This window comes from Carcharodon carcharias, chromosome 12 (assembly GCF_017639515.1).
Source record: "Carcharodon carcharias isolate sCarCar2 chromosome 12, sCarCar2.pri, whole genome shotgun sequence".
Classification (NCBI taxonomy): domain Eukaryota; kingdom Metazoa; phylum Chordata; class Chondrichthyes; order Lamniformes; family Lamnidae; genus Carcharodon; species Carcharodon carcharias.
This window is the reverse complement of record NC_054478.1, coordinates 105,560,512-105,588,228: the sequence shown is the minus strand read 5'-3', so window position 1 is coordinate 105,588,228 and position 27,717 is coordinate 105,560,512. Positions and strand designations below refer to the sequence as shown.

Below are 27,717 nucleotides of genomic sequence, written 5' to 3'. Positions count from 1 at the left end.
AGTTTTATGTTCCAATTTTCATAGCACTAACCCATTCCCACAACGAAAGTTGTCCCCTCTTACTTTTCCTTTCCTCTGGGAAATGATTGGATAAGGAACCAACAGCTGTAGAATGTGCAGGGGATTTAAGGAAAATCTGTGGCTTTCAGCTGCACCTTTCCTATTTCTTCAGGAATGGGAGAACAGAACAGATGAATGCGTGGCTGGAGAGTTGGTGTAGGAAGGAGGGTTCCTAAGGTGTTGGGACCAATTTTGGGGAAAGTGGGACCTGTACAAGCTGGACGGATTGCACCCCAGCAGGACTGGGATCAACACCCTCGCAGGGGCCTTTGACAGTACTGTGGGGGAGGATTTAAACTAGACAGCAGGGGGTTGAGCAGGGAGACACAAGAGGGAAACAAAAGATAGGAATGAAAGACAGAAAAATAGAAAACAAAAGTGGAAGGCAGAGGAAATGAGGGTGAGCAGCAAATAAGGCTATAGTACAAGAAAAATATAAAAATGTTTAAAAAGATAAGTCTTAAGGGACTGTCTGAATGCACAGAGCATTTGCAATAAGATAGATGAATTAACAACACAAATAGATGTATATGGGTACTATATGATTGCAATTACAGATACATGGCTGCAGGGTGACAAAGGTTGAGAACTGAATATCCAAGGTACTCAATATTTAGGAAGGACAGGGAAAAAAGGAGGAAGGAGGTGGCTTGGCGTTGTTAGTTAAGGATGAAATCAGTGCAATAGTGAGAGAGGATATTGGCTCAGAAAATCTAGATGTAGAATTAGCCTGGGTGGAGCTAAGAAACAACAAGGGGCAGAAAACATTAGTGGGAGTTATATATAGGCCTCCAAACAGTAGTGATAATGAAGGGGAAAGCATTAAACAGGAAATTAGAGATGTATGTAACAAAGGTGTTACAATAATCGTGAGTGACTTTAATCTACATATGGACTGGGCAAACCAAATTAGCAATAATTCTGTGGTGGATGAATCTCGAGTGTGTACAAGATAGGTTTTTTAGACGAGTATGTTAAGGAACCGACTAGGGAACAGGCTTTCCTAGATTTGGTATTGTGCAACGAGAAGGGGTTAATTAATAATCTTGTTGTGGAGGGTCCTTTAGGGAACAGTGATCATAACATGTATACTTCATTAGGATGGAAAGTGAAGTAGTCCGATCTGAAGCTAGGAACCTAAATCTTAACAAAGGAAACTACGAAGGTATGAGGCATGAGATAGATTGGGGAACTTCATTAAAAGGTATGACGGTGGATAGGCAATGGCTAATATTTAAGGAACAAATGTATGCATTGTAACAGTTCTACGTTCTTTTCTGGCGCAAAAACACAACAGGAAAAGTAGCGCAACCATGGCTAAGAAAAGAAATGAAAGATATTATTAAATCCAAAGAGGAGTCATATAAGGTTGCTAGAAAAGGTAGTAAGCCTGAGGATTGGGAGCAATTTGGAATTAAGCAAAGGATGACCAAGAGATTGATTAAGAGGGGAAAAATAGACTATAAGACTAAACTTGCAAGGAACATAAAAGTGGACTGTAAAAGCTTCTCTAAGTATGTAAAAAGAAAAAGACTGGTGAAGACAAATGTAGGTCCCTTACGGTCTGAAATAGGAGAATTTCTAAGAGAACAAGGAAATGGCAGAACAATTTAACTACTACTTCAGTTCTGTCTTCACAGAGGAAGACACAAATAACTTCCCAGAAATGCTAGGGAAACAATGGCCTAGTGAGAAGGAGGAATTGAAGGAAATTAGTATTACTAAAAAAATACTGCTGGAGAAATTAATGGGACTGGAAGCCAAAAAAATCTCCAGGGCTTGATGATCTACATCCCAAGGTAAAGGTGGTGGCCATGGAAATAGTGGATGCATTGGTTGTCATCTTGCAAAGTTCTGTAGATTCCGCAACAGTCCTGGCAGATTAGAGAGCGACTATTTAAAAAGTTGGGAGAGATAAAATGGCAAATGACGAACTGGCTAGCCTAACATCGGTAGTAGGGAAAATGCTAGATTCTGTTATAAAGGATGTGATAACAGGACTCTAGGAAAATATCAACATGATTAGATGAAGTCAACATGGATTTCTGAAAGCAAAATCGTGTTTCACAAACCTAATGGAGTTTTTTGAGAATTTAACTAGCAGAATACATAAGGGAGTACCAGTGGATGTGGTGTATTTGGATTTTCAGAAAGCTTTTGATAAGGTCCCATTTAAGGGGTTAGTGTGTAAAATTAAAGCACATGGGATTGTGGGTAATATATTGGCATGGATTGCGAATTGGTTAGCAGACAGGATACAGAGAGTAGGAATAAACATGTCTTTTTCGGAGTGGCAAGCATTGACTAGTGGGGTACCCCAGGGACCAGTAGTTGGGCCCCAGCTATTCACAATATATATCAATGATTTGGATGAGGGAACCAAATATAGTATTTCCAAGTTTGCTGACACAAAACTTGGGAATGTGAGTGGTGAGGAGGGTGTTAAGAGGCTTCAAGGCGATTTAGACAGCAGATGCAATATAACATGGATAAGTGTGAAGTTATCCACTCCGGTAGGAAAAACAGAGCAGCAGAGTACTTAAATGGTGATAGATTGAGAAATGTTGATGTACAAAGGGACCTAAGTGTCCTTGTGCACCAATCACTGAAAGGAGGCTTGCAGGTATAGCAAGCAGTTAAGAAAGCAAATGCAATGTTGACCTTCATTGTGAGAGGACTTGAGTACAGAAGCAAGGATGTCTTATTGCAGCTGTAAAGGGCCTTGGTGAGACCACACTTGAGTACTGTGCGCAGTTTTTTTTTCATTCTTGGGATGTGGGCTTCACTGGCTGGGCCAGCATTTATCGCCCATCCCTAGTTCCCCTTGAGAAGTTGGTAATGAGCTGCCTTCTTGAACCGTTGCAGTTGCCCACACTGCTGTTAGGAAGGGAATTCCAGGATTTTGACCCAGCGACAGTGAAGGAATAGCAATATATTTCCAATCAGGATGGTGAGTGACTTGGAGGGGAACTTGCAGGTGGTGATGTTCCCATCTATCTGCTGCCCTTGTCCATCTAGATGGTAGTGGTTGTGAGTTTGGAAGATGCTGTGTAAAGAACTCCTGCAGTGCATCCTGTAGATGGTGCACACTGCTGCTATTGTGTGTAGGTGGTGGAGGGAGTGAATGTTTGTGGATGTGGTGCCAATTAAGCGGGCTGCTTTGTCCTGGATGGTGTCAAGCTTCTTTGAGTGCTGTGGGAGCTGCACTCATCCAAGCAAGTGGAGAGTATTCCATCACACTCCTGACTTGTGCCTTGTGGACAGGCCTTGGAGAATCAGGAGGTAAATTATTCATCACAGGATTCCTAGCCTCTGACCTGCTTTTGTAACCACAGTATTTATATGGCTAGTCCACTTCAGTTTCTGGTCAATGGTAACCCCCCCCCCCCCCCACCCCCAAGATATTGATAGTGGGGAATTCAGCAATGGTAATGCCATTAAATATCAAGAGGCAATGGTTAGATTTTCTCTTGTTGGAGATGATCATTGCCTGGCACTTGTGTGGTGTGAATGTTACTTGCCACTTGTCAGCCCAAGCCTGGATATTGCCCAGGTCTTACTGCATTTGGACATGGACTGATTCAGTATCTGGGGAGTCGCAAATGGTGCTGACGTTGTGCAGTCATCAGTGTACATCCCCACTTCTGATCTTATGATGGAAGGAAGGTCATTGATGAAGCAGCTGAAGATGGTTGGGCTGAGGACCCTACCCTGAGGAATTCCTACAGTGATGTCCTGAAGCTGAGATGACTGGCTTCCATTGAACCAGGGTTGATCCCCTGGCTTGATGGTAATGGTAGAGTTGAGGATATACCAGGCCATGAGGTTACAGATTGTGTTTGAGTACAATTCTGCTGATGCCCACAGCTCCTCATGGATGCCCAGCCTTGTTGCTAGACCTGCTCGAAATCTATTCCATTTAGCACAGTGGTGGGTGCCACCTTAGGGAAGGATACCTTAGGTCTGTATTAACTGGAGTTTCTAAGAATGAGATGGTATCTCATTGAAACGTATAAAATTCTGATAGGGTGGGACAGACTGGATACAGGGATGATGTTCCCTCTGGCTGGGGGGTCTCTAGAACAAGGGGTCACAGTCTCCGGATATAGGATGGGCCATCTTAGGACTGAGATGAAGAGAAACTCAGAGGGTGGTGAACCTGTGGAATCCCCTACCACAGAAGGCTGTGGAGGCCAAAGCACTGAATATACTTAAGAGGGAAATAGATTTCTGGTGTTGAGGGGTATGGGGAGAGAGCGGGAGTCTGGCATTGAGATAGATGGTCACCCGTGATCATATTGAATGGTGGAGCAGGCTCGAAGGGTCGAATGACCTACTCCTATTTTCTATGTTTCTAATCAGTCATGCTTCCACTGCAAAGTCATCCTCTTGCTTACCTATTCCCTCTCCTTGGTCCCATTACTAACTGTACTTTCCTTTTGAACACCTGTTTAACCACTGTATGTTCTCCACCCCTTGACTCCACTTTCATTTCACCCTTAAAACTCTATCCATCTCTCCCAAGGCTCCTTTAAACCATTTTACTTATCCAGCTCCATGCTTTCCCTTCCTATCTGTTTCCTTCAAAGGTACTTGTTCAAATTTCAACGTCTCTTTTAAATCAAGTTGGTACAAGAAAAGACCGACTGTTTTACTGTTTTAAGTACCCCAGTCCTGGCAGAAACCAGGTGGGAGGGCAGCTAATGTGTTACATTTTTTACACACTTCTTTTTGTGTTTCTTTATGTTTATCTATTCTTTTGAGCAGGCAAGGTGGTCACACTCAGGAGGGAAGTAAGACCCTAATATTAACATGCAGATCTGTTCCAATGATATTGTCAGGATCTTACCTGCAACTTCAAACTGAGGGTGAGACCAGCATCATTTCCAGTGGGTCCCTGGTTGCAACCTCCTGCCACAAATTCTCACTTTTGTGCAGTGGCCAGGCTGACAGGCAGAAACCTGCAGCAGCTTATTTAAATGGGGCCCTACCTTTTAAGATTGGCAGGAATCCATGACCCTGGCTTGTTGGGTTTTCCCTGCCTCTCATCAGGACCATTGCATCTGTATTTCTTACTCAGCTGTTAACACTTCGAATCTCAGCCTTGCATGTATTAGTAATTAGGCCATTTGCCTTTCCTAACCATGAATACAACAGGTGGAATCTTACACCCTCCCTGTGGCGACTTTGATGGGGGGCATTTAATCAGGTAGGGATGGTGGTAGGTGGGGACCCCACTACCTTCCCACCTTCACCTCAATTAAGTCCTGCTGCCTATTGAGGTCCTTTGCCAGGCAATAAACGCCACCATCCCTCATATTCATTGGATCATCCTCTGACATTATGATCAGCTCCAGCATGATGCCACTGTCAAACACATCGCTCCTCCACTCCCCTTTCATTATTCTGAAGGGACCATTCACTCCATGATACCCTGATCTGCTTCTCTTATCATCCCCAACACCGTGACCTATACCATGGCACATTTCCATGTAAGTAGAAGAGATGTAACAGCTTTACCTAGTGTCCTCACCATCCAAGGCCCTAAACATTCCTTCCACGTGAACTAGCGATTGACATATATTTCTTCCAATTTAGTATACTGTATTCACCGCTTACAATGTGATCTCCTCTACATTGGGGAGGCCAAACACAGATTAGGTGACCACTTTGCAGAACACCTCCATTCAGTCTGTAAGCATGATCCTGTGCTTTTGGTAGCTTGACGTTTTAGTTCCCCACCTTGCTGTCATGCTGATATCTCTGTTTACTGCAGTGGTGAAGCTCAATGCAAGCTCAAGGAACAGCACCTCGTGTTCAATTAGGCACTGTACAACTTTCCAGACTCAACTGTTGAGTTCAACAATTTCAGACCATAATCTCAGCTCACCCCCATCCTCCCATTTTGTCTCCTTTTCATTGCAGATTTCAGTCTTAACCTTGTGTTTCTCATTTTTGCTTTCGGTTGGCAGCTATTCATTATTCTGCCATTTACACCTCCTCTGGACCATTCCTTTGTTAGTTTACTTGTTCTATTACTACTACTTTTGGCTAGTTCTTCTCTCATTTAATGTCTCCTGTCTCCTGTCCCTTCACAGATCTTGGTTTTTTTTTCCACCCTTGCCTTTTCACCTCTTTAAAAGCTATTGCATTTCTAACTTTTCCCCGTTCTGATATAAGGTCACTACCTGAAACGTTAACTCTATTTCTCTCTCCACAGATGCTTCTGGACCTACTGAGTATTTCTAGCACTTCTGTTTTTATTTCACATTTCCAGCATCTGCAGTACTTTGCTTTCGTATTAGGCAGAAAGGGTAGTTTTGTTAATAATGTGCGAAATCAGTACAGTTGTGAGAAATGATCTTGGCTTGGAAAATCAAGATGTAAAATCAGCTTGGGTGGAGATGAGAAATAGCAAGGGAAAGCAGTCACTGGTTGGCGGCCCCCTAAAAGTAGTTTCACTGTAGGACAGAATATAAATCAATAAAGTATGGGGGCTTGTAAGAAAGGTACTGCAATAAATTTAATGTTTACATAGATATGAGAAATCAAACTGGCAAAGGTAGTCTTTAGGATGAGTTCGTAGAACGTATTCGGACCAAATACATTCTGTAACCAACCAGGGAACAGGTTATCTTAGATGTGCTAATGCGTGATAAGACAGGATTGATTAAGGATCCTCAAGGCAAGAGTAATCGGAACATAATAAGATTTCACATCCTGTTTGAGGCAAGATACTTGGGTCTGAAACTATTGTCTTAAACTTAAATAAAGGCAATTACAAAGGTATGAGGACAGTTGGCTAAAGTGGACTGGGAAAATAGGTTAAAAGGTAAGATGGTAGATAAACAGTGACAGACATTTAAAGCAATAGTTCATAATTCTTAACAAAGACATATTCCATTGAGAAAGAAAAACTCCAGAATGGGATAAACCATCTATGGCTAAATAAGGAAGTTAAGGATGGTATCAAATGAGAAAAATAAAACTTAAACTGCTGTGAATATTAGTGGTGGGCCAGAAGATTGGGAGCATTTTAGAGGGAAGAAATGGATTATGAGAATAAATTAGCAAGAAATGGAAAAAAAGATAATAAGAGCTTCTGCAAACATATAGAAAGGAAGAGAGTAGCCAAGTAAACTTTTGGAGGATGGTCTCATAGGGGATGAAACTGGGGGATAAAAAAGTGGGAAACAAGGAAATGGCAGAGACTTTGAGTGGATATTTTGTCTGTCTTCACAGTAGCAGACAGAAAAAGCATCCCAATAATAGTGAACATTCAAGAGACAAAAGGGAGGGAGGAGCTTAAAACTATCACTAGAGAAAAAGCCCTAGGAAAATTAATGGGACTAATTGCTGACAAGTCCCCAGACCTGATGGCCTGCATCCTTTTAAAAGAGTGGAGCCTCATTGACAAAATGCTGGAATCCATTATTAAGGAAGTAGTAATAGGTCATTTAGAAAACCATAATTACGATCAAGCGGAGTCAGCGTGGATTTATGAAAGGGAAATAGTGTTTGATAAATTTATTAGAAATTTTTGAGGATGTAATAGGCAAGTTAAATAAAGCAGAGCCAGTAGTGTATTCAGAACTCATGGTGTTGGGGGTAATGTATTAGGATGGATAGAGGATTGGCTAATGGAAAACAGAATTGGGGTAAATGGGTCACTCAGATTGGCGAACTAACTACAGGGATGCCAGAGGGATCAGTGCTGGGGCCTTAATTATTTACGATCTATATTAATTAAATGGCTGAAGGAACTGAGTATATTCTAGCTAAATTTGTTGATGATACAAAGATAGGTGAAAAAGCAAGCTGTGAGGGAGGATACAAAGAGTCTGCAAAGGGATATAGATTGGTTAAGTGAGTGGGCAAAAAATGGCTGATGAAATACAATGTGGGGAGATGTGATGTTTTCCACTCTGCAAGGAAGAGTAGAAAAGCAAAATGTTATTTAATAAAGGGAGACTACAGAATGTTGCAGTACAGAGGAACATGAAACACAGTTAGAATGCAAGTACAGCAAGTAATTAGGAAGGTAGTTGGAATGTTGGTCTTTACTACAAGGGGAATGGTGTATAAGATTAAGGGAGTCTTGCTATAAATATACATGACATTGGTGATGCCACACCTGGAGTGCTGTATACAGTTTTGGTCTGCTTGCTTGCAGTGAAGGTTCACTAGGTTGATTCTTGTGTTGAAGTGGTTATGTTATAAGGAAAAGTTGAGCAGGTCGGGCCTATATTCATTGGAATTTAGAGGAATGAGAGATGACTTTTTTGAAACATACATGATCCTAAGGTTGCCTGATATGGTAGATCCTGAGGAAATCTAGAACAAGGAGACATAGTTTTAGAACAAGGTGTCCTCCATTTAAGCTAGAGAGGAAGAGAAATTTCTTACTCAGAATCTTTGGAATTCTCTACCCCAGAGAGCAGAGGAGGCTGGCCATTGTCTATCCAAGCCTTGAATGTAGTTAAATTTTTGAACTGTAGTATAGCGGAGTTGAGGGTTATGGGGAACAAGTGGGAAAGTAGAGTTGAAGCCAAGGTCAGATCACCCATGATCTTATTGAATCGCAAAGCAGGCTTGAGGGACTGTATGACCTACTGCTACTCCTATTTCTTATATTCTTAGGTGAGCCTGTGCTTTGGAAAAACTTCAAAATTCAGCAAATGATGACCAAGAAATTGATCAAGAAGAGAGTAAATTAACGAGAGATGTAAAATTACATAGCTATTTAAAAAGCAAGGGATTAACACCAGCAAACGTGAGTCCCTTAAAGGCAGAAACAAGAGGGGAATAGGGAAGCGGCAGAAATACTAAACAAATACTTTGGCCCAGATTTTCACAAAGTTGTGGAGGCTGCATAGAGATTCTAACATGGCGGGCAGATCAGGAATTGCTGCCCTCATTTCCAACAAATCACATTTTGCCTGTAGGGGAAAGGGAGTGGTATGTGGCTCACACACAAAGGAAACCTGAACTCGGCAGGCCATTTGAACTCAGTGCTACAGCTGGGGCCTTAACCCGCAGTGTGGGAGTTAAATTTTTAAGGTATTCATAAATGCTCTTGAAAGCCGATTAAGACCTGTAGAACTGTCAGGCTGTGAAGTTATTTAAAGCCCCAGCCCTTTTTAAAAAAAAATTTAAAGACTGCCTGTGTCAGTGAGCTTAAAAAAAATCTGATCCAGCAGTTACAATAGCTGCTTGTTGCCATTACCCAAGGGCTATCATTATGCCATTATTAATGCGTGGCTACTTTCCAGACTCATCTCAGTAGAGCATCCTAAGTTCACAGTTTGATTGGCTGCTTAGAGGTAATTAAAGGATTAGCTATTTTTGTAGGGTTATGAATACAAGCCTGTTTAGTTTTTGCAAGTTTTAATGTCTTGAATGGGCTTGCATCAATGTGAGTGCATTTTATTTTACTATAATAAAGGCTGTAACAGACATTTAGCCCCTTATTTCAGCTCAACATGGATCCTGAGGGCTGCCCATGGTTAATACTAGGTGAGCTGGCATGGAAGATGTAAGGGAAAAGGGTGATGGGTGAGTTGGCATGGGGCTATAAGGGTCAATGGGGGTTGGCATGGAGGGGGAATGGATGGAGGGGTGAGGGCTAGAGGACCTAATATTTAACAAAGCAACTGGGATAAAGTCCCAGAGAATTAAGATGGACCTTTTAAACATCCCAGCTTGGCACATGGCAGCCCCTGTGACCGTCTTCGTTCTGTGTCTGGAGTGGAATTCATCCTACATCTGCCCCCTAGGAACAAAGATCCTGCCATTCAGGTGAGTTTCTCCCAAGGCAGGTGCAGCAAGCTGGGGGATTTCACGATTCAAGCTGCCCAACTTGGGAGCAAAAATCCAATTCTTTGTCTGTCACCTTGGTAAAATACAAAACATTCTGGGAGTAATAAGGAACTAAGGGACTAGTGAATATTAGTACTGGAGAAATTAATGGAATTATAAATCAACAAATCTCCTGGATTAGGTGACCAGCACTCTAGGCTGTTAAAGAGGTAATTATAGAGATAATGAATGCATTCATTTGATCTTCCATAATATCCTAGAATGATTCCCATGGATTGGAAGGTAGCGTTCATAACCCTGCTATACTAGAAAAAAGTGAGTAAACAGGAATTACAAACCAAAAAGCATAACATGAGTAGCAGGGAAAATGCTAGAATCTGTTATTAAGAATGAGATAATTTAGAAAATCAACATATTCTTAGACAGAATCGATACAGATTTATAAAAGAGAAATTGTATTTAACAAGCCTGTTAGATTCTTTTGAGGATTAACTTGGGGTGGATAAGGGGAAGCCAGTGGATGTAGTATATTTGGATTTTCAAAACGCATTTGATAAGGCACCACACAAGAGGTTTTTGCACAAAATTAGGGTTGATGGGATGGGGGTAATATTAGCATCTATTGAGATTTGATTATCAGACAGCAAACAGAGTAGGAATAAATAGGCCATTTTTGGGTTGATGGGCTGTAAAGTGTGGGTTACCGCAAGGATCAGTGCTTAGGCCTCAGATAATTAGAACCTATATCAACGACTTAGATGTTGAGTCCAATGTGTCCCAAGTTCATTGACGATACAAAGCTAGTTGGGAAAGTAAGCTATGAGGATGCGCAAAGAGGCTACAAAGGGATTTAGACTGGTTACGTCAGTGAGCAAGAGCATCTTAGATGGAATATAACATGGAGAAGCATGAAATTATCCACTTCAGTAGGAAGAATACACTTTGGTGGAGAAAATCAGGAAGCAGGACAGTTTTTAAATGGTGGGAGATTGACAAATTTTGATATTTAGAAGGACACTGGAGTCCTCCTGCATAATTCACAGGAAGTTAACATGTAAATACAGCAAGCAGTTAGTAAAAGAAATACTATGTAACCTTCATTATAAATTAATGTAAGTAAGTCTTATTGCAGTTATCTAGGACCTTGAGACCAGGCCTGGAGTACAGTTTTATTCCCCTAACCTAAGGAAGGATATGCTTGCCTCCGAGGAAGTGCAACAAAGGTTCCTGGATTGTAGGGATTTCCTGTGAGGAGAGATTGAGTAAAAGAGGCATATATTCCCTAGCATATAGAAATATGAAAAGTGATCTCATTAAAACACAAAAAATTCTAAAGCACTTGAAAGGGTGGATGTTAAAAGGATGGTTGCCCTGGCTGGGGAGTCTAGATTAGTTTAGCCAGTGAGGATTAAATGAAACAAAATCTTCCTTGAAAGGGTTGTTAATTTTTGGAATTCTCTACCATAGGGAGCTGTGGATGCTTAGTCATTGAGCATATTCAATTCAAAAATTGAAACGTTTTTGAATGCTAAGGGAATCAAACAATATAGGGGGAGTACGGAAAGGTGTAACTAAGGTGGAAGATCAGTTCTAATCTTACTGAATGGCAAAGCCGTCTTGAGGGGTCAAATTTCCACTTTTTTATGTTCTTATGAACAATGTTACAGGATATCAACTGGTACACACAAATGAGGACTTAATTAGGAATTTAAGTAATAATGTCAAAATGGATTGGCGGGTATGCAAATTGTATCAAAAATGGCCATGATGAGATTAATATTGATAATTTTGCAACACTGGACAGTGAGACAATTGTGAAAGGACGCAAAGTTAAAATAATCGGGATAATACATGGCGGTTAAGGGAAAACAGCATGGTGATCAAAATGAAGCTGAACCCAAAAATTAATTTAGAAGGGAATTATATGCAGTTACTTGAAAAAAGGAATATTACACGCAGTCTGGGAGCAAGCAGAATAGTGGAACTAGACTGACTCTTTAGATAAGGTTTTGATGGGATCTGGTGGGAAGAGAAAGACATCCTTTGGGGATTTCTGATAATATAAATTCTGTAAGTACTTTGTATTCTGTGCATGTCAGCTTTGAAAGTACTATTTACTGTTGCTCTTTTCCATCAGCCTCGCTCTATTTCAAGCTCACCAGTAATGGTAGCTCATCAAGCTCAGCCAATTTATCAACAACCAGCATACCATTATCAGGTAAGAATTTACGTTATCCAAATAGTATTTTGTCTGTTTTGTGAAGCAGTGAATTAAGGTTCTGCTATTTCAAAAGGGATTATATTTTATAAATGCATGTTCCTGGTATGGGGATTTGAGAGCCAGGAATGCCTATGGGATGTGGAGGTAGCGTAATCTTCAGGACTTCTTATTTTAACGGGTGAAAAATCTTGATGGTCCCAAATTCCTAAAATATACCCTTTTTTCCCTTTTCGATATTCTGTTAAAGTGTCAGAAGCTTGGTGAATATAAAGTAATCTGGTTTTTAGAAAACTAAACTTCCATGATATAGGTTTTTTTACTTCTTGAAAGGTTTGAATTTGTGTGTATGTATTCTAATTTGCTTAAGAATGGGACTCCTCTCTTTTAAGGTATTGAGAATGACAACCAAGGCTATTTTTTCCCCTTATGCTATTGCCTGCCTCGTGACAAGGAAACTGATTGTGATCTTCCTGGCTGATTAACACAGCAGACTTGAAGTCATAAAAACAAAAAACTGCGGATGCTGGAAATCCAAAACAAAAACAGAATTATCTGGAAAAACTCAGCAGGTCTGGCAGCATCGGCGGAGAAGAAAAGAGTTGACGTTTCGAGTCCTCATGACCCTTCAACAGAATCTGAGTGAACCTTTCCTAAGATTCACTCAGTTCTGTTGAAGGGTCATGAGGACTCGAAACGTCAACTCTTTTCTTCTCCGCCGATGCTGCCAGACCTGCTGAGTTTTTCCAGGTAATTCTAGACTTGAAGTCATGATTAGTGCCAGATCACAATACATTTACCCACTGCTGCAACAGTGATCTTCATAGAATCTTCTTGAGTGAGTTTTGGAGACATGGAAAGAACTATGGTGTTGGCCTCTTCACTTAGCTTGAAAGTGTCAATCTGTTTTGAAAAAGGAAAGGATTACAATTAAATGCATTATAAGTAGCACATGCTTTCCTTGTGATCTTAAATTGTACATGTTGGGAGATACATCAAGTTTGTCCATGCTGCAAAGGAAAAGTACAGAGTTTGTCATGTCACTTTGAAGCAGTAGGAGTAGCACAGGATGTGTGGTAGCAAGGGAGAATTTTGGCTAAATATTCTACTTTTGTGCTCCTGGCATATTGTGCACCCTTGACATATGCTTTTCTGTATGCTAGACAGAAGCAACATTCAATCTCGTCTGGCTGGATCTTCCTGACCCCTTCTATTTGATTGTATTGAATAGTGGAATGAAAAGATGCAAAATTAATTCATGTAGGGCTGCGTCCACTGGCACTCTACAGGCTTACCTGCAGAGTTGTAACGTGAGAGGCACGCTGACCACTTCCTGTGCAGTGTAAGTCAACTGGACTCGTGCACACAGGTACGCTAAACACGTGCAAGCGTGATATCACTGACATCAGTGGACTTTAGCAATGTGAGAATACTAAAATTGACCAATAGATGTACAGGCAACACCTTGTTATTCCTAAAACAAATGCTAGGCAACAAGGTGGGCCTTGCTGAGTGACACTTCAAATAGCCCCAGACCAAGTTGCAGCTGAGGTGCTTTTTAGTTGTGCTCAAAGTTGGTGAAAGCATTGTCTTACGTTACTGCTGACCACAGAAAGGCAGAAAATAACATTAACCTTGCATGGATATGGGCGCAATTGTTAAAGCGCCACTTGTGCAGCAACATGGGTGGGACGTGCAGAGGAGGAGGCAGAGAGGAGAACCTCAGCAATAAGTGAGGGGATGGAGAGCTCTCCTTAGAAGATCATACACCAAAAATGTCTGGGGAACACCGGTTCTGTATTGCAGTGAACTGGGGCAATGTTTCAAGAGGCTACGCTTCACAAGGGAGATACTGGCAGAGTTGTGTCGCCTCCTTTACAGTGACCTGGAGCTTCAAACCAGGATGAGGACAGCCCTCCCAGTGGCCGTGAAGATCGCAGTCTCCCTTTGTTTCAACACAGCTGAATCATTTCTATTGGAAGCTAGCAACATCAGTAACAGTTTACAGTCCAAGGAAGCATCCGGCAGATGATGGAGGTGCTCTATAGGAAGAGAGGTGAGTTCCTTGAGAAGAAAAGACCAGGATGAAAGGGCCTAATGGGTTTTTGGCAATGGCAGGCGTCCTGATAGGACAGGGCATCATAAGATGTGCACATGTGGCTCTGCAGACTTCTCACATGAAAGGGGAATAGTACCACAAGGGCTACCACTCTTAATGTGCGATTGTAGTGCCACCAAGAAATCCATCTCTGTGAATGCCCAGTATCCTGTCAGCACCCACGATGCCTTTATCCACAAAATCACAGAATCTTTATGGAGGCCATTCGACCCATAGAGTCTGCACTGGCTCTCTGACAGAGTATTCTACCTAGTCTCACCCTGTTGCTTTATCCCCACAATCTTGCACATTCTTTCTTTTTAGATAGCAATCTAATTCCCCCTTGAATACCTTGATCGAACCTGCCTCTGCAAACCTCTGAGGAATTTCGTTCCAGACTATCAAAAATTGCTCCTCACAGCACTATTACTCCTTTTGCCAATTATTTTGAATCTGTACCCTCTAGCTCTTGATGCTCCCTTGAGAGGGAACAGTTTCTCACTATTTATCCTGTCCATACCCCTCAGGATCTTGAATACCTCTATGAAGTCTCCTCTCAGCCTTCTTTTCTCCAAGAAAAACAGCCCCAACCTCGCCAATCTGTTTTCGTAACTATAGTTCTTTATCCCTGGATTCATTCTTGTGAACCTCCTCTGTACTCTCTACAAGCATTCACATCCTTCCTCAAGCATGATGCCTAGAACTGGACGCAGTACTCCAGATGAGGCCTAACCAGTATCTTATACAAATTCAACATGATCTCCTTACTCTTGTACTGAATGCTCCTATTAATAAAGCCTAAGGTACTATATGCTTTGTTAACTGCTCTCTCAACATGTCCTGCCACCTTTAGTGACTTGCATACATGTACACCAAGGTCCATTTGTTCCTGCACCTCCTTTAGAGTTTCTCCCTTTAATTTATACTGTCTCTTCATATTCTTCCTCACACTTCTCTACATTGAACTTCATCTGCCACTTGGTCTGCCCAATCCACCAACATGTCTATATCGTTTTGAAGTTCTCATCACAGTTGACAACATTTTCAATCTTTGTATCATCTGTTGATTTTGAAATCATGCCCTGAACACCACAGCCTAGTCATTTAATGTATAGTAGGAAGAGCAAGGGTCCCAACACACCCCTGGGAAACCCCACTACAAACATAAGGCCATAAGAAATAGGAGCAGGAGTAGACCATTCAGCCCCTCAAGCCTGCCCCGCCATTCAATAAGATCATGGCTGATCTGCCCGAGGCCTCAACTCTTTTGTGCCGGCTCCTCATTGCCCTCAACTCCCTAGTATTTCAAAAATCTATCTACCTCCTCTTTAAATACTTTACGTGATCTAGCCTTCACAACTCTCTGGGGTAAATAATTCCGGACATTCACTACTCTCCGAGAGAAGAAATTCCTTTGCATCTCAGTTTTAAATGAACATCCCCTTATCCTGTAACTATGTCCCCTAGTTCATGATTCCCCACTAGTGGAAACATCTTCTCAACATCTACTCTGTCAAGCCCCCTCAGAATCTTGTACGTTTCAATAAGATCACCCCTCATTCTCATAAGCTCTAATGAATAAAGGCCGAACCTGTTTAGCCGCTCTTGATAAGTCAATCCCTTCATCCCAGGACTCAGCCTAGTGAATCTTTTTGAACTGCCTCCAATGCCAGTATATTCTTAATTAAATACAGGGATCAGAACTGTACACAGTACTCCAGGTACACCAACCCTGTACAGTTGTAACAAGACTTACGTATTTTTAAACTCCAACCCCCTAGCAATACAAGCAAAAATTCCATTTGCCTTCTTAATTACTTGCTGCACCTGCATACTAACTTTTTGTGTTTCATGCACAAGAACACCCAGATCTCTTTGTGCTGAATGTTTTTAGAGTCTCTCTCCACTTAAATAATAGCCTGCCTTTTGATTCTTCCTACCATAGTGCATGACCTCTCACTTTCCTACATTAAACTCCACATGCCAAGTTTTCGCTCACTCACTCAACCTATCTATACCTCTTTGCAGATTCCTTATGTCCTCTTCACAACATGCCCTCCTAACTATTTTTGTTTCGTCAAATTGGATACACTCTGCCCCCTCCTCCAGGTCATTAATATAGATAGTAAATAATTGAGACCCTAGGACTGATCCTTGTGGCACTCCACTAGTTAGTCTTTCCAACCTGAAAAAGACCCATTAATCCCGACTCTGCTACTTGTTAACCAATCCTCAATCCATGCTTATACATTAAATCCCCCAATACCATGAGCTCCTATCTTGTGCAATAACCTTTTATGTGGCAACTTATCAAATGCCATCTGGAAATCCAAATACACTATATCTACCGGTTCCTCTTTATCAACTCGGCTTGTTATATCCTCAAAGGACTCTAGCAAATTTGTCAAACATGATTTCCTTTTCACAAAACCATGTTGACCCTGTTTGATTGCATTAAGCTTTTCTAAATGTCCTGCTATTTCTTCCTTAATAATGAACTCTAGCATTTTCCCAATGACAGATGTTAGACTGATTGGCCTATAGTTCCCTGCTTTTTGTCTCTCCCCTCCTCCCCCCTTCTTGAACAGGGGCGTCACATTCGCGGTTTTCCAATCCTCTGGGATCCTCCTGAAATTCACTGAGTTCTGGAATATTTTGACCAATGCCTCCACTATCTCTGCAGCCATTTTCTTTAAAACCCTTGGATGCAGGCCATCAGATCCTGGCGACTTGTCTGCCTTAAGTCCCATTAATTTGTCAAATGCTTTCTCCCTCGTGATAGAGAATGTTATAAGAATTTTCCTCCCATTAGCTCCTTGCTTATCTGACATCTTTGGGATGTTCATAGTGTCTTCCACCGTGAACACCAAGGCAAAGTATTGGTTTAAATGATCTGTTATTTCCCTGTTCCCCATTATCAGTTCTCCAGTCGCATCCTCCAAGGGCCCCACGGTCACTTTAGCTACCCTTTTTATATACCCATAGAAGCTCTTGCTGTTTGTTTTTATATTTTTTTGCCAATTTACTATCTCAATCAATTTTATCCTTCTTTATTAACTTTTTAGCTATCTGCTGCTGGTTCATAAAAAAAAATTCCCAACCCTCTGGCCTACCCAGTCGCAGTCGCATCCTCCAAGGGCCCCATGCTCACTTTAGCTACCTTTTTTATATACCCACAGAAGCTCTTGCTGTTTGTTTTTATATTTTTTGCCATTTACTTTCTTAATCAATTTTCTCCTTCTTTATTAACTTCTTAGCCATCTGCTGCTGGTTTCCAAAAAAAGTTCTCAACCCTCTGGCCTACCACCAGTTTTCGCCGCTTTGGATGCTCTCCTTGACCACCTTTGTTAACCTCAGGTGGTTCATCCTTCTCATCGAGTCCTTATTTTTGACTGGGATAAATCTTCTCTGAGCGTTATGAAATATCTGCTTAAATATCTGCCGCTGCTCATCCACTAACCTTCCCCTTAATCTATTTTCCTAGCCCACTTTAGACAACTCTTTCTTCATACCTCTGTAATTGCCCTTATTTAAGTTGAGAACACTGGTTTGAGACCTGAGTTGCTCGCCCTCAAACTGAATTTGAAATTTTACCATGTTGGGATCACTAACCGCTAGAGGATCCTTAGCTACCTACCTCTTATTAATCCTACATCATTACACATTTTTAGATCTAAAATAACTTGTTCCTGGGTAGGTTCTGCAATGTATTGCTCTAAGAAACAATCCCTGATGCACTCAACAAATTCGTCTTCCATGTTACACCTGCCAACCTGATTTGCCCATTCAATATGCAAATTAAAATCACCCATGACAATTGCTGTGCCCTTCTTACCTGTCTCCATTAGTTCCCGATTTATACTTTGTTCTAAAGTGAGGCAGCTCTTCGGGGGGCCTATAGACAACTCCCACCTGTGACTTCTTTCTCTTGCTATTCCTTATTTACACCCAAACTTATTCCACATCATGATCTGTTGCACCTATATCACTACTCACCACTGCACGCTTTCCTTTATTAACAAAGCTACCTCACCTCTTTTTCCTTTTTGCCTATTTTTCTGGAATGTCGAATACCCTTGAATGTTGAGTTCCCAGTCTTGGTCACCCTGCAACCACGTCTCTGCAATAGCTATCAAGTCATATTCATTTATTTCTATTTGTGCCGTCAACTCCTCTATCCTGTTACAAGTGCTGTGTGCATTCCGATAAAGAACCTTAAGCTTTGACTTTTTAACCATTATTACTCATTCTGGTTCTAATTTCTGCTGCACTCTTCTGCTTATATTTTCTGGCCCTTCTTGTCACTCTTTGATTATCGTTTGCCTCTTCACTACCCTGCGTCTCTGCTCTCTTGTTTCTTTTTGAATTTTCAAACTTGCCTTCAATTGAACCATCCCCACACTAATTAGTTTAAAGTCCTATCTACAACCCTAGTTATATGATTTGCCATGACACTGGTCCCAGCTTGGTTCAAATAAAGCCCTTGCCAACAGAACAGCCCTGTCCTTCCCCAGTGCTGGTGCTAGTGCCCCATGAATCAGAACCCATTTCTCCCACACCAATCTTTGAGCCATGCATTTACGTCTCTAATCTTATTTACCCTACGCCAATTTGCACATGGCTCAGATAGTAACCCGGAGGTTATTACCTTTGTGATTCTGTTTTTTAATTTAGCCCTGAGCTGCTTGTATTCCCTCAGCAGAACTTCTTTCCTAGTCCTACCTATGTTGTTGGTACCTACATGGACCATGACAACTGGATCCTTCCCCTCCCACTCCAAGTTCCTCCCCAGCTCAGAAGAGATGCCTTTAACTTTGGCTCCAGGTAGGCAACACAGCCTTCAGGACTCTGTCTTTGCTGCAGGGAACAGTATCTATTCCTCTAACTACGCTGTCCCCTGTTACTACTACATTTGTCCTCCCTACCACCACTTGAATTGCGCTCTACCACACTGCTTATGTCATTGGTCCCAGTGTGGGCCACGAACTCCGGTTGCTCAACCGCCCCCAAAAAGAATGTCCTGCAGCCATTCTGTGGTATCCTTGACCCGGGCATCAGGGAGGCAACATACCATCCTGGAGTCATGTCCATGGCCACGAATTGGTTCTTGCTACAGTCCTCTGAAGTACCATCTTGCTCACCAGCCTGCTGCACCAAAGTGGAAGCTGAAAAAGAGTAGAGGAAAGGTGCACCTCCTCCCCCTCGTCACCAAACTTCCAACTTATTAAGCTCTACTTCTTGAAATAAACCTTACCTAAAGCACCTCTTTCCCTCATGCACCAAATTCTCAAGTACTGACTCTGTCTCGGTCTCACTCAGGCGTAGTCTCTCTTGCTGACCGTGCTTCTTACTAACCTGTGATTCACAGCCACTAGGAGGGCTGCCCTTATCCTGGTTTGACGCCATAACAGTCAGCAATTCCTACTGCCTTTAGGTCTTCAAGACAGACTGCAGCCCTTCCAGAAACCCCCTCCAAAAGTGACTCATGTCCCCTTTCCCACATCCCAGTATAGGAGGCCAGAAGGCCTTTAATGATAGCCAGGGAATCACCCACAACACTGTGGAGCAATCCACTGAGCACTTGAAGTGGAGACTTCACCATTTAAGTGGGGAAATCTCATATTCCTGAGAGGGCCTACATGGTGGTGGTGGTAGTGTGCTGTCCAATTATGTCCAACCTTGCAATAATAGGACCTAGTCACCACCACGCGATCCAGAGATGAGCTTTGGGGTTGAGGGAGGTGTGTGGGCAGAAGGAGGAAGGGAGGAAACTAGGTGCACCACATGCAGCAGGATAGAGTGAGAGGAACCTTATTGTGAGGTTTTGCTTCAGGTAGAAGAAACTTCTCTACTCCCAATGTGTACCTACCATACCCTCATAGTATGTCCATTTCAGATTCCCCAAGACAAAATCCTCTTGGTCTCTATCACTCAATAAAGGCCAACAGCAAAAACTTCCAAGAAGAACTTTATTCAGCAATACACCAGTAATGCAAAAACAACTAATCAAAAGCAAAATACTGCAGATGCTGGAAATTTGAAATGAAAACATTGGAAATACTGAGCAGGCCAGGCAGCCTCTGTGGAGGAGAAAAATAGAGTTAATGTTTCAGTCTGTACCAGGTCACTGGTTCTGACGAAAGGTAACAGATCTAAAGAATTAACTCTGATTTTTCTCTCCACAGAGGCTCCTAGAATTAATCACCCTTACGTTCCCCTTGGTGCCTGTCTTGTGGGTGCCTTTGACTGTTCTCCCCCAGTGCTTGCTGCGTGACTACAGGAAGGCTGCTGACTTTCACTGGGGGAGATTGCAGATGGCCTTGGAGGACTCCCTCAAGCAGCATTGGGCCTTGAGGGCAGAGCTTTTGGACCACCGTACCTCGACTTGGGCAGCAGCAATGTAGGCTAACTGTCTGAGAGGCAACAGCACAGGCACTGGCAGAGTGGCACTGGTGGGAGTATGAATGCTGCCTCTCTGAGAGAGGATAGCAGGCTTGTGCTCCACACTGCCACTCCACAGATGAGTGGGGGTGGCACCACCTCAATAATCCTCATAATCTACTAGAGCACAGAATGCTGGACTGTTGAGAGACTTGCATGCTCTATTGAACACTGAAACACTCTTCCACAACTTCAGTTCTTTGGACTTCTCGAGTTTCCAATGCAGCACTGTCGGAGGCCTTTGCCTGTGCTGCAGTGTAACCGTTGCCTGAGACAGCAGCCAGTAAGTGCTCTGTCATGGGTACTTCTGGCAGTGCTGCCCTGGAGATAGGTGGAAAGGATGGGTTTCAGGTTCCGTGATATGCCCTATGCCACAGTGCACCTAGCCAGTGTTACGACCGGTCCCTGGGAGGTTCCCCTAACTTATGATTCCGGACAAGGTACCCCCCCCCGAATCATAATGATCCCAGGTAAGGAGGGGTGAACTGGCTCACCTTCTTTATTCAACCCCCTCGGCTGGTCGCAACAAGCTTAATTTACAAAGGATCGCTTTCCTCATGGATATCGTTTCCCAGTCCAAATGTATTTATGTTTTAAAAGGAGCCAATTTAAGTAGGCTTTCTTGAGTCAAGGAAAGACTGAGTTTATTAGTTCTAAAACGTGTTTAATAAAATAATAAAAACGCAACGCACCTAACAAATTAGAAATGAGAAGTGAGTCCAGAAATAAAACTTTTTTACAATATATACGACTGTCTTTGGTTTGTCCGTGAGGAGTAGATGGTGAAACGTTGCGGCCGTTAAGTTGGATGATTCCATGAAAGCTGACTTTGGCAGTTGAGCAGAGGGTTTGGAGATTCGTGGGTCTGCAGCTTAGCTGAAAGGAGTTGTCCTGTTTCCTTCTCAATTGTGACTTTGCTGACTTGTGACTTTAGCAATCAGAGAGAGAGGACCTTTTTTTTAACCTGCAAGCGCAGGGATGCCTAGTTGATGTTATTCAACTCTGTTCATGTCCACAGTCTGGGATATAACTCAACAGGAGGTGGTTCTGCTGAAATGGTAATCAGCCTTCATTATCTCTGCAACTACAGGAGATTATAATTCAGTATTTTGCATTATATCTTTCCCTTTGACATGTCTCCGTCTGAAGTAGGCCTTGACACCTTTTTAGGTCATCGTTCCGTTCTCTGGATTAGTTGGTCAAGTGTAACCCACATAAGAAGTTTCCAGCAAGTGGTTACTTTACAGTCTCAGCCAGCTTTTGCTTTTATGTCCTTTTTTAAAAAACATATGACTTACTTAAAAATTCAATATGTCCGTTAAGTAATTCAGGACTGTGATCCATGGTCATGACATCAGTGACTGGATGCCACCTGGCAGACCCATCAATGCATCATCCTTCTCAATGTGCATGTTCATCAGTGTTGTTCACCTCAGTAAAGTCCTCATTTGAGTCTCCTGCACCATAACTGATACGTGGCCTCGCGTCTGAGGAGTTTGCATATCAGCTGTTAAGTCCCCTTGGCCTGGCTGCAGCCCTCTTGTACCGAGTGATTGATCACATGCAGATTCTGACTCTAAACTAATGTTTAATGTTCACACAGTGCCCGTATCTGAGCTTGTGACAGAGTTTTAGGTTGCGTGACAAAGCTTCTTTCTCAGAGCTCTTTTCCTCTTCTCACCCTTATGCTTGTGGCTGCAGGTATGAGGGAAGAAGGTGTTCCACAGTCTCTCCATATGAACAAACAAATTAAGAGCAGGAGTAGGCCACTCAGCCCTTCGAGCCAGTCACCATCAGCACTTTTCAAAGTGAGGAGTGAGTGGAGAGAATGCATAAGGCAGCAACTTATTGTCATCAAAGATAGCCTTCAAAGTGCAATGGGTTCTGTGTCAGAGGACAGTATACTTGAGGGTGCTGAGTGGATGGATTCTTAGTGGTCTGCAGCTGGTCATTGCCTCACTGCCTGTTCAGGGCAACCTTGTCGCAATAGAGAACAGAATATCGATGACTATGACCAGCATTTTCTGAGCCCATTGGCAACAACATATCCGGGCAAAGTGGGGAAATTCAGGTTTGGGGAAGAGTAGAGAAGGAAGAGAGCATGAGTGAGTAAGTGGAAACGGGAGATCATTAGTGAGTGAGTGGAGGACTGATTGGGGAGGGATAGCACGAGTGAGTAGGGGGCTTGCTGGTTGGGAAAAAGGGTATGTGTCTGGTGGAGAAGAGAGGGGCTTCACCGTGTTGTCTTTCACCAGGGAATGTAGAGAGTCTGGCTGAAACCTAAATGATTATGTAAAATTTTTACAGAGTACTTTATAAACACATTTTCATTTGTATGTTATGTATTATATGTTGATCTGTAATATGTGAACTTAAATAATAAGATATCAAATGTTACAATGCTGCTTTCCCGTCCTTAATTGTCCTTGAGAAGGTGGTGGTGAGTTAAAATGGGGTCACATTGGAAAATAGTTTGCACAAAATTGTTATAGTCCTTCACAGGTATGTAATGTTCTGTTGTTAGTGCATGTAATACAGAATGAAGTCCAAACTAACTGCATTGAATGCTGAAATCCAGACGTCACTGGTGATTTTATACAAATGTATTGGTCCACAGTCTTGACAATAATAGAAAGTAAACAAAGGGTAAACTAATTGGAAGCCTAATGATTCCAGCTGTTGAAATGGCCTTGCAGCATTTGCGTTTCACTGTTGATCATAAAATGTATTATAATTAAATGATTCCTTATCACAAAGATTTTTGGATTTTTTTATCTTTGGCCACTCTCTTCCCTTCCTCCCTCCGCAACTGAAACTCGAGTATACATCTCTCCAAATTTAATTTCTTTAATGTTTTATTTGACCTTAAAACCTCCTCAATTGTAGCATGCTTTAGCATGGTATTAAGTTCCAATATGTCATAACTGGCATTGGGCCTTGTCCGAGTACATAACCAATTTAACTCTCCAGTCAAGCTTCTTAATGGCTCCATTTCTTGTTTGGATGCAAGATCATCTTTCTGTGATGACCTGGCCCAATATATCGGGCTACGATGAACACTTTCTATGTATGATTAAAAACAAAAACAGAATTACCTGGAAAAACTCAGCAGGTCTGGCAGCATTGGCGGAAAAGAAAAGAGTTGACGTTTCGAGTCCTCATGACCCTTCGACAGAACTATTTCTATGTATGATTGTTGATTCAAGGTTATTCCCATTCTATTCTGATTTTTGTCTAAGCCTATATATTTAAAGGCCCTGAAGCCGGATTCAAATCTTAAATTCTATTTTATCTATAACAAATTGCTCTAATTCTACACAATCTCTACATAAAAAATCATGAACATACATCATAAAGATGCCTGCAAGTTTCTCTTTGTAATACCAGTAGAGCATTGCTACATCTGCTTTCACTTGAAAACAGTCTACTCTAGCAAGACACACCCAACTGAGAAATGTCATACCCTTGATGCATCGTTCAATCTATAAACACTTATGTTTGATTTCCTCAGCCTCCTTTCTACATCAGTCACTTCTTTAGGTGGGTTCGCAAACAGTTCTTTGCAATTTTCACCCTGCCAAAATGTGGCTTTTGTATCAATCTTCCCACAAATATGTGGCTTGCGTTGCTGAGAAAATTTTCAAAATTGGTTTTCCTGCTGTGTGGGAGTCCACCCCAACATCTTGATCACCAAGTCCTGGATTTTTACTCCTGAGGCAAGTGCACAGAGCTGGGAAATTCCCTGGCTTGCCACACGCACCTCAGAAAAATGGGCCCTGAATGGCATGATCTTCGTTCTGAGAGTGTGGTATGGATTTTGGCCTGTCAGCCCTGAATCCAGAGTGAATTCAGCTACAGGGGCTGCCAAGTAGCCAGGCGGGCCAGTAAAAGGCCTGCCTTGGTTCTCTGGGACTTCCTTCCAGTTGTTTTCTTAAACATCAGGCCCTCTAGTCCTCATGCCCCCCACCCACTCCCCAAAAATGGCAACTACTGTCCTCCACCCATCCCCATGACCCCTTTATAGCCTCTGTGCCAACTCATGTCAATCCATGGCTCCTTCTAGCCCCATAGCAACTTAGTGCCAACTAATGCCCTCCATCCATTGCTGTGACTCTTTATAGTTCCTATGCCAAGTTAATGCCAGTTTATGTCTCCCATCCACCACTCTTTGCCCTTGTGCACTCCATGGAAATTCACCATAGACAGACCTCAAGAGCCATGTTGAGAAATAAAATAAAGCTCTAAATATCTATTACAGACTTCCCTATATTAAAAAACTCATTCATGAATGCCCATTCAATACATAAAAATGCGCTCAATTACTTAATTCCTTTTAAAAACTAACATTTGTATTCCTAATTCTACATCAAAGACAGCTAATCCTTCATTAATGTATTTGAGCTGTCAGTCAAACTGTGAACTTAGATCCCCCCACTGTGATGATAGGTTGTGGATAGTAGTCGAGCAGTAACAACAATACAATATTAATAATGATAACAATAAACAGCCATGGAAACTGCTAAAACAGATATATTTTCAATTCTCAGATTTGTTTTCACAACTCCGTGAAAATCCAGGCCCAAGACTCTCTTTGAAACCCTGAGCCACCAGTTTCACCTTAGACTTAAATGTCCCACCTGGGAGTATTTATTCCATACATAATTCATCGTTTTTTTTTCCAATATTCATTTACGGGATGTGGGCATCGTTGGCCAGGCCAGCATTTATTGCTCATCCCTAATGACCCTTGACAAGGAGATGGTGAGCTCCTTTCTTGAACTGCTGCAGTCCACGTGGTGGAAGCGCACCCACAGTGCTGTTAGGGAGGGAGTTCCAGGATTTTGACCCAGCAATAATCCAAGTCAGGATGGTGAGTGGCTTAGAGGGGAACTTGCAGGTGGTGGTGCTTCCATGTATCTGCTGCCCTTGTCCTTCTAGATGGCAGTGGTTGTGGGTTTGGAAGGTGCTGCCTAGGGAGCCTTGTTGAGTCTCTGCAGTGCATCTTGTAGATGGTACACACTGCTGCCACTGTTTGTTGGTGGTGGACAGTGAATGTATGTGGAAGGGATGCCAGTCAATTGGGTTGCTTTGTCCTGAATGGTGTCAAGCTTCTTGAGTGTTGATGGAGCTGCACTCATCCAGGCAAGTGGAGAATATTCCATCACATTCCTGACTTGTGCCTTGTCGATAATGGATATGCTTTGGGGAGTCAGGAGGTGAGCAACTCGCCACAGGATTCCTAGTCTCTGACCTGTTCTTGTAGCCACAGTATATATATATGGTGAGTCCAGTTCAGTTTCTGGTCAATGGTAATCCCATGATGTTGTTAGTGGGGATTAAGCAATGATAATGCCATTGAATGTCAAGGGGTGTGGTTAGATTCTCTCTTGTTGGAGATGGTCAATGCCTGGTACTTCTGTGGCACAAATGTTACTTGCCACTTGTCAGCCCAAGCCTGGATATTGTCCAGGCCTTTCTGCATTTGGACATGGACTGCTTTAGTATATGAGGAGACATGAATGGTGCTGAACATTGGTGCAATCATCAGCGAACATCCCCACTTCTAACCTTATGATGGAAGGAAGGTCATTAATGAAGCAGCTTAGGATGTTTGGGCCTAGGACATTACCCTGAGGAACTCCCTTAAGTGATGTCCTGGAACTGAGATGATTGACCTCCAACAGCCACAACCATCTTCCTTTGTGCTCCAACTCTAACCAGTGGAGAGTTTTCCCCTGATGCCCATTGACTCCAGTTTTGCCAAGGCTCCTTGATGTCACACTCGGTCACATGCAGCCTTGATATCAAGGGCAGTGACTCTCACCTCACCTCTGGAGTTCCGCTCTTTTGTTCATGTTTTGTTCAAGGCTGTAACGAGATCAGAAGCTGAGTGACCCTTGCAGAACCTAAACAGAGCATCAGTGAGCAGGTTATTGCAAAGCAAGTGCTGCTTTATAATGCTGCTGATGACCGCTTCCATCACGTCTCTGATGATGAAGAGTAGACTAATGGAGTGGTAGTTGGCTGGGTTGGATTTGTTCTGCTTTTTGTGCATAGGACATACCTGGGCAATTTTCCACATAACCAGGCAGATGCCAGCGTTGTACCTGTACTGGAACAGCTTAGCTAGGGGTACGGCAAGTTCTGGTGCACAAGTCTTCAGTACTATTGCCGGAATATTGTAAGGGCCCAAAGCCTTTGCAATATCCAGTGCCTTCACCTGTTTCTTGATATCATGTGGAGTGAATAGAATTGGCTGAAGACTGGCATCTGTGATGCTGGGCACCTTTGTAGGAGGCCGAGATGGATCATCCACTCGGCATTTCTGGCTGAAGATTGTTGCGAGTGCTTCACCTTTTGCACTGATGTGCTGGGCTCCTCCATAATTGAGGATGAGGATATTTGTGGAGTCTCCTCCTCCTCCAGAGAGTTTTTTAATTGTCCACCACCATTCACGACTAGATGTGGCAGAACTTAGATCTAAGCCGTTGGTTGTGGGATTCCTTAGCCCTGTCTGTCACTTGCTGCTTATGCTGTTTGACACGCAAGTAGTCATGTGTTGTAGCTTCACCAGGTTGACACCTCATTTTTAGGGAAGCCTGGTGCTGCTTCTGGCATGCCCTCCTACACTCTTCATTGAACCTGGGTTGATGGTAATAGTAGAGTGGGGGATATGCTGTTCCAAGAGGTTACAGATTGTGGTGGATTACAATTCTGCTGCTGATGGCCCACAGCACCTCATGAATGCCCAGTCTTGAGTTGCTGGATTGTTTGAAATCTGTCCCATTTCACACAGTGGTAGTGCCACACAACATGATGCTCAGTGTAAAGATGGGATTTCATCCCCACAAGGACTGTGTGGCAGTTACTCCTACCGATACTGTTATGGACAGATGCATCTGTGGCAGGCAGGTTGATGAGGATGAAGTCAAGTATGTTTTTCCCTCTTGTTGGTTCCCTCAGCACCTGCTGCAGAACCAGTCTAGCAGCAGTCTGGGACTCGACCAGCTTAGCCTGTGGTGGTGCTACCGAGCCACTCTTGATGATGGACATTGCAGCCCCTACCCAGAGTATATTCTGT

The 27,717-nt window shown here is 42.6% G+C and overlaps 1 protein-coding gene across 1 annotated transcript in view; it reads left to right on the top strand.

Moving 5' to 3' along the window:
- Positions 1-27,717, top strand: part of LOC121284701 (protein boule-like) — a 154,410-nt gene that overhangs the window by 58,009 nt on the left and 68,684 nt on the right. Inside the window, exon 7 of the mRNA XM_041200257.1 lies at positions 12,017-12,097. Within this exon, the coding sequence (XP_041056191.1) occupies positions 12,017-12,097 (81 nt within the window). The remainder of the gene's footprint in view (positions 1-12,016; positions 12,098-27,717) is intronic.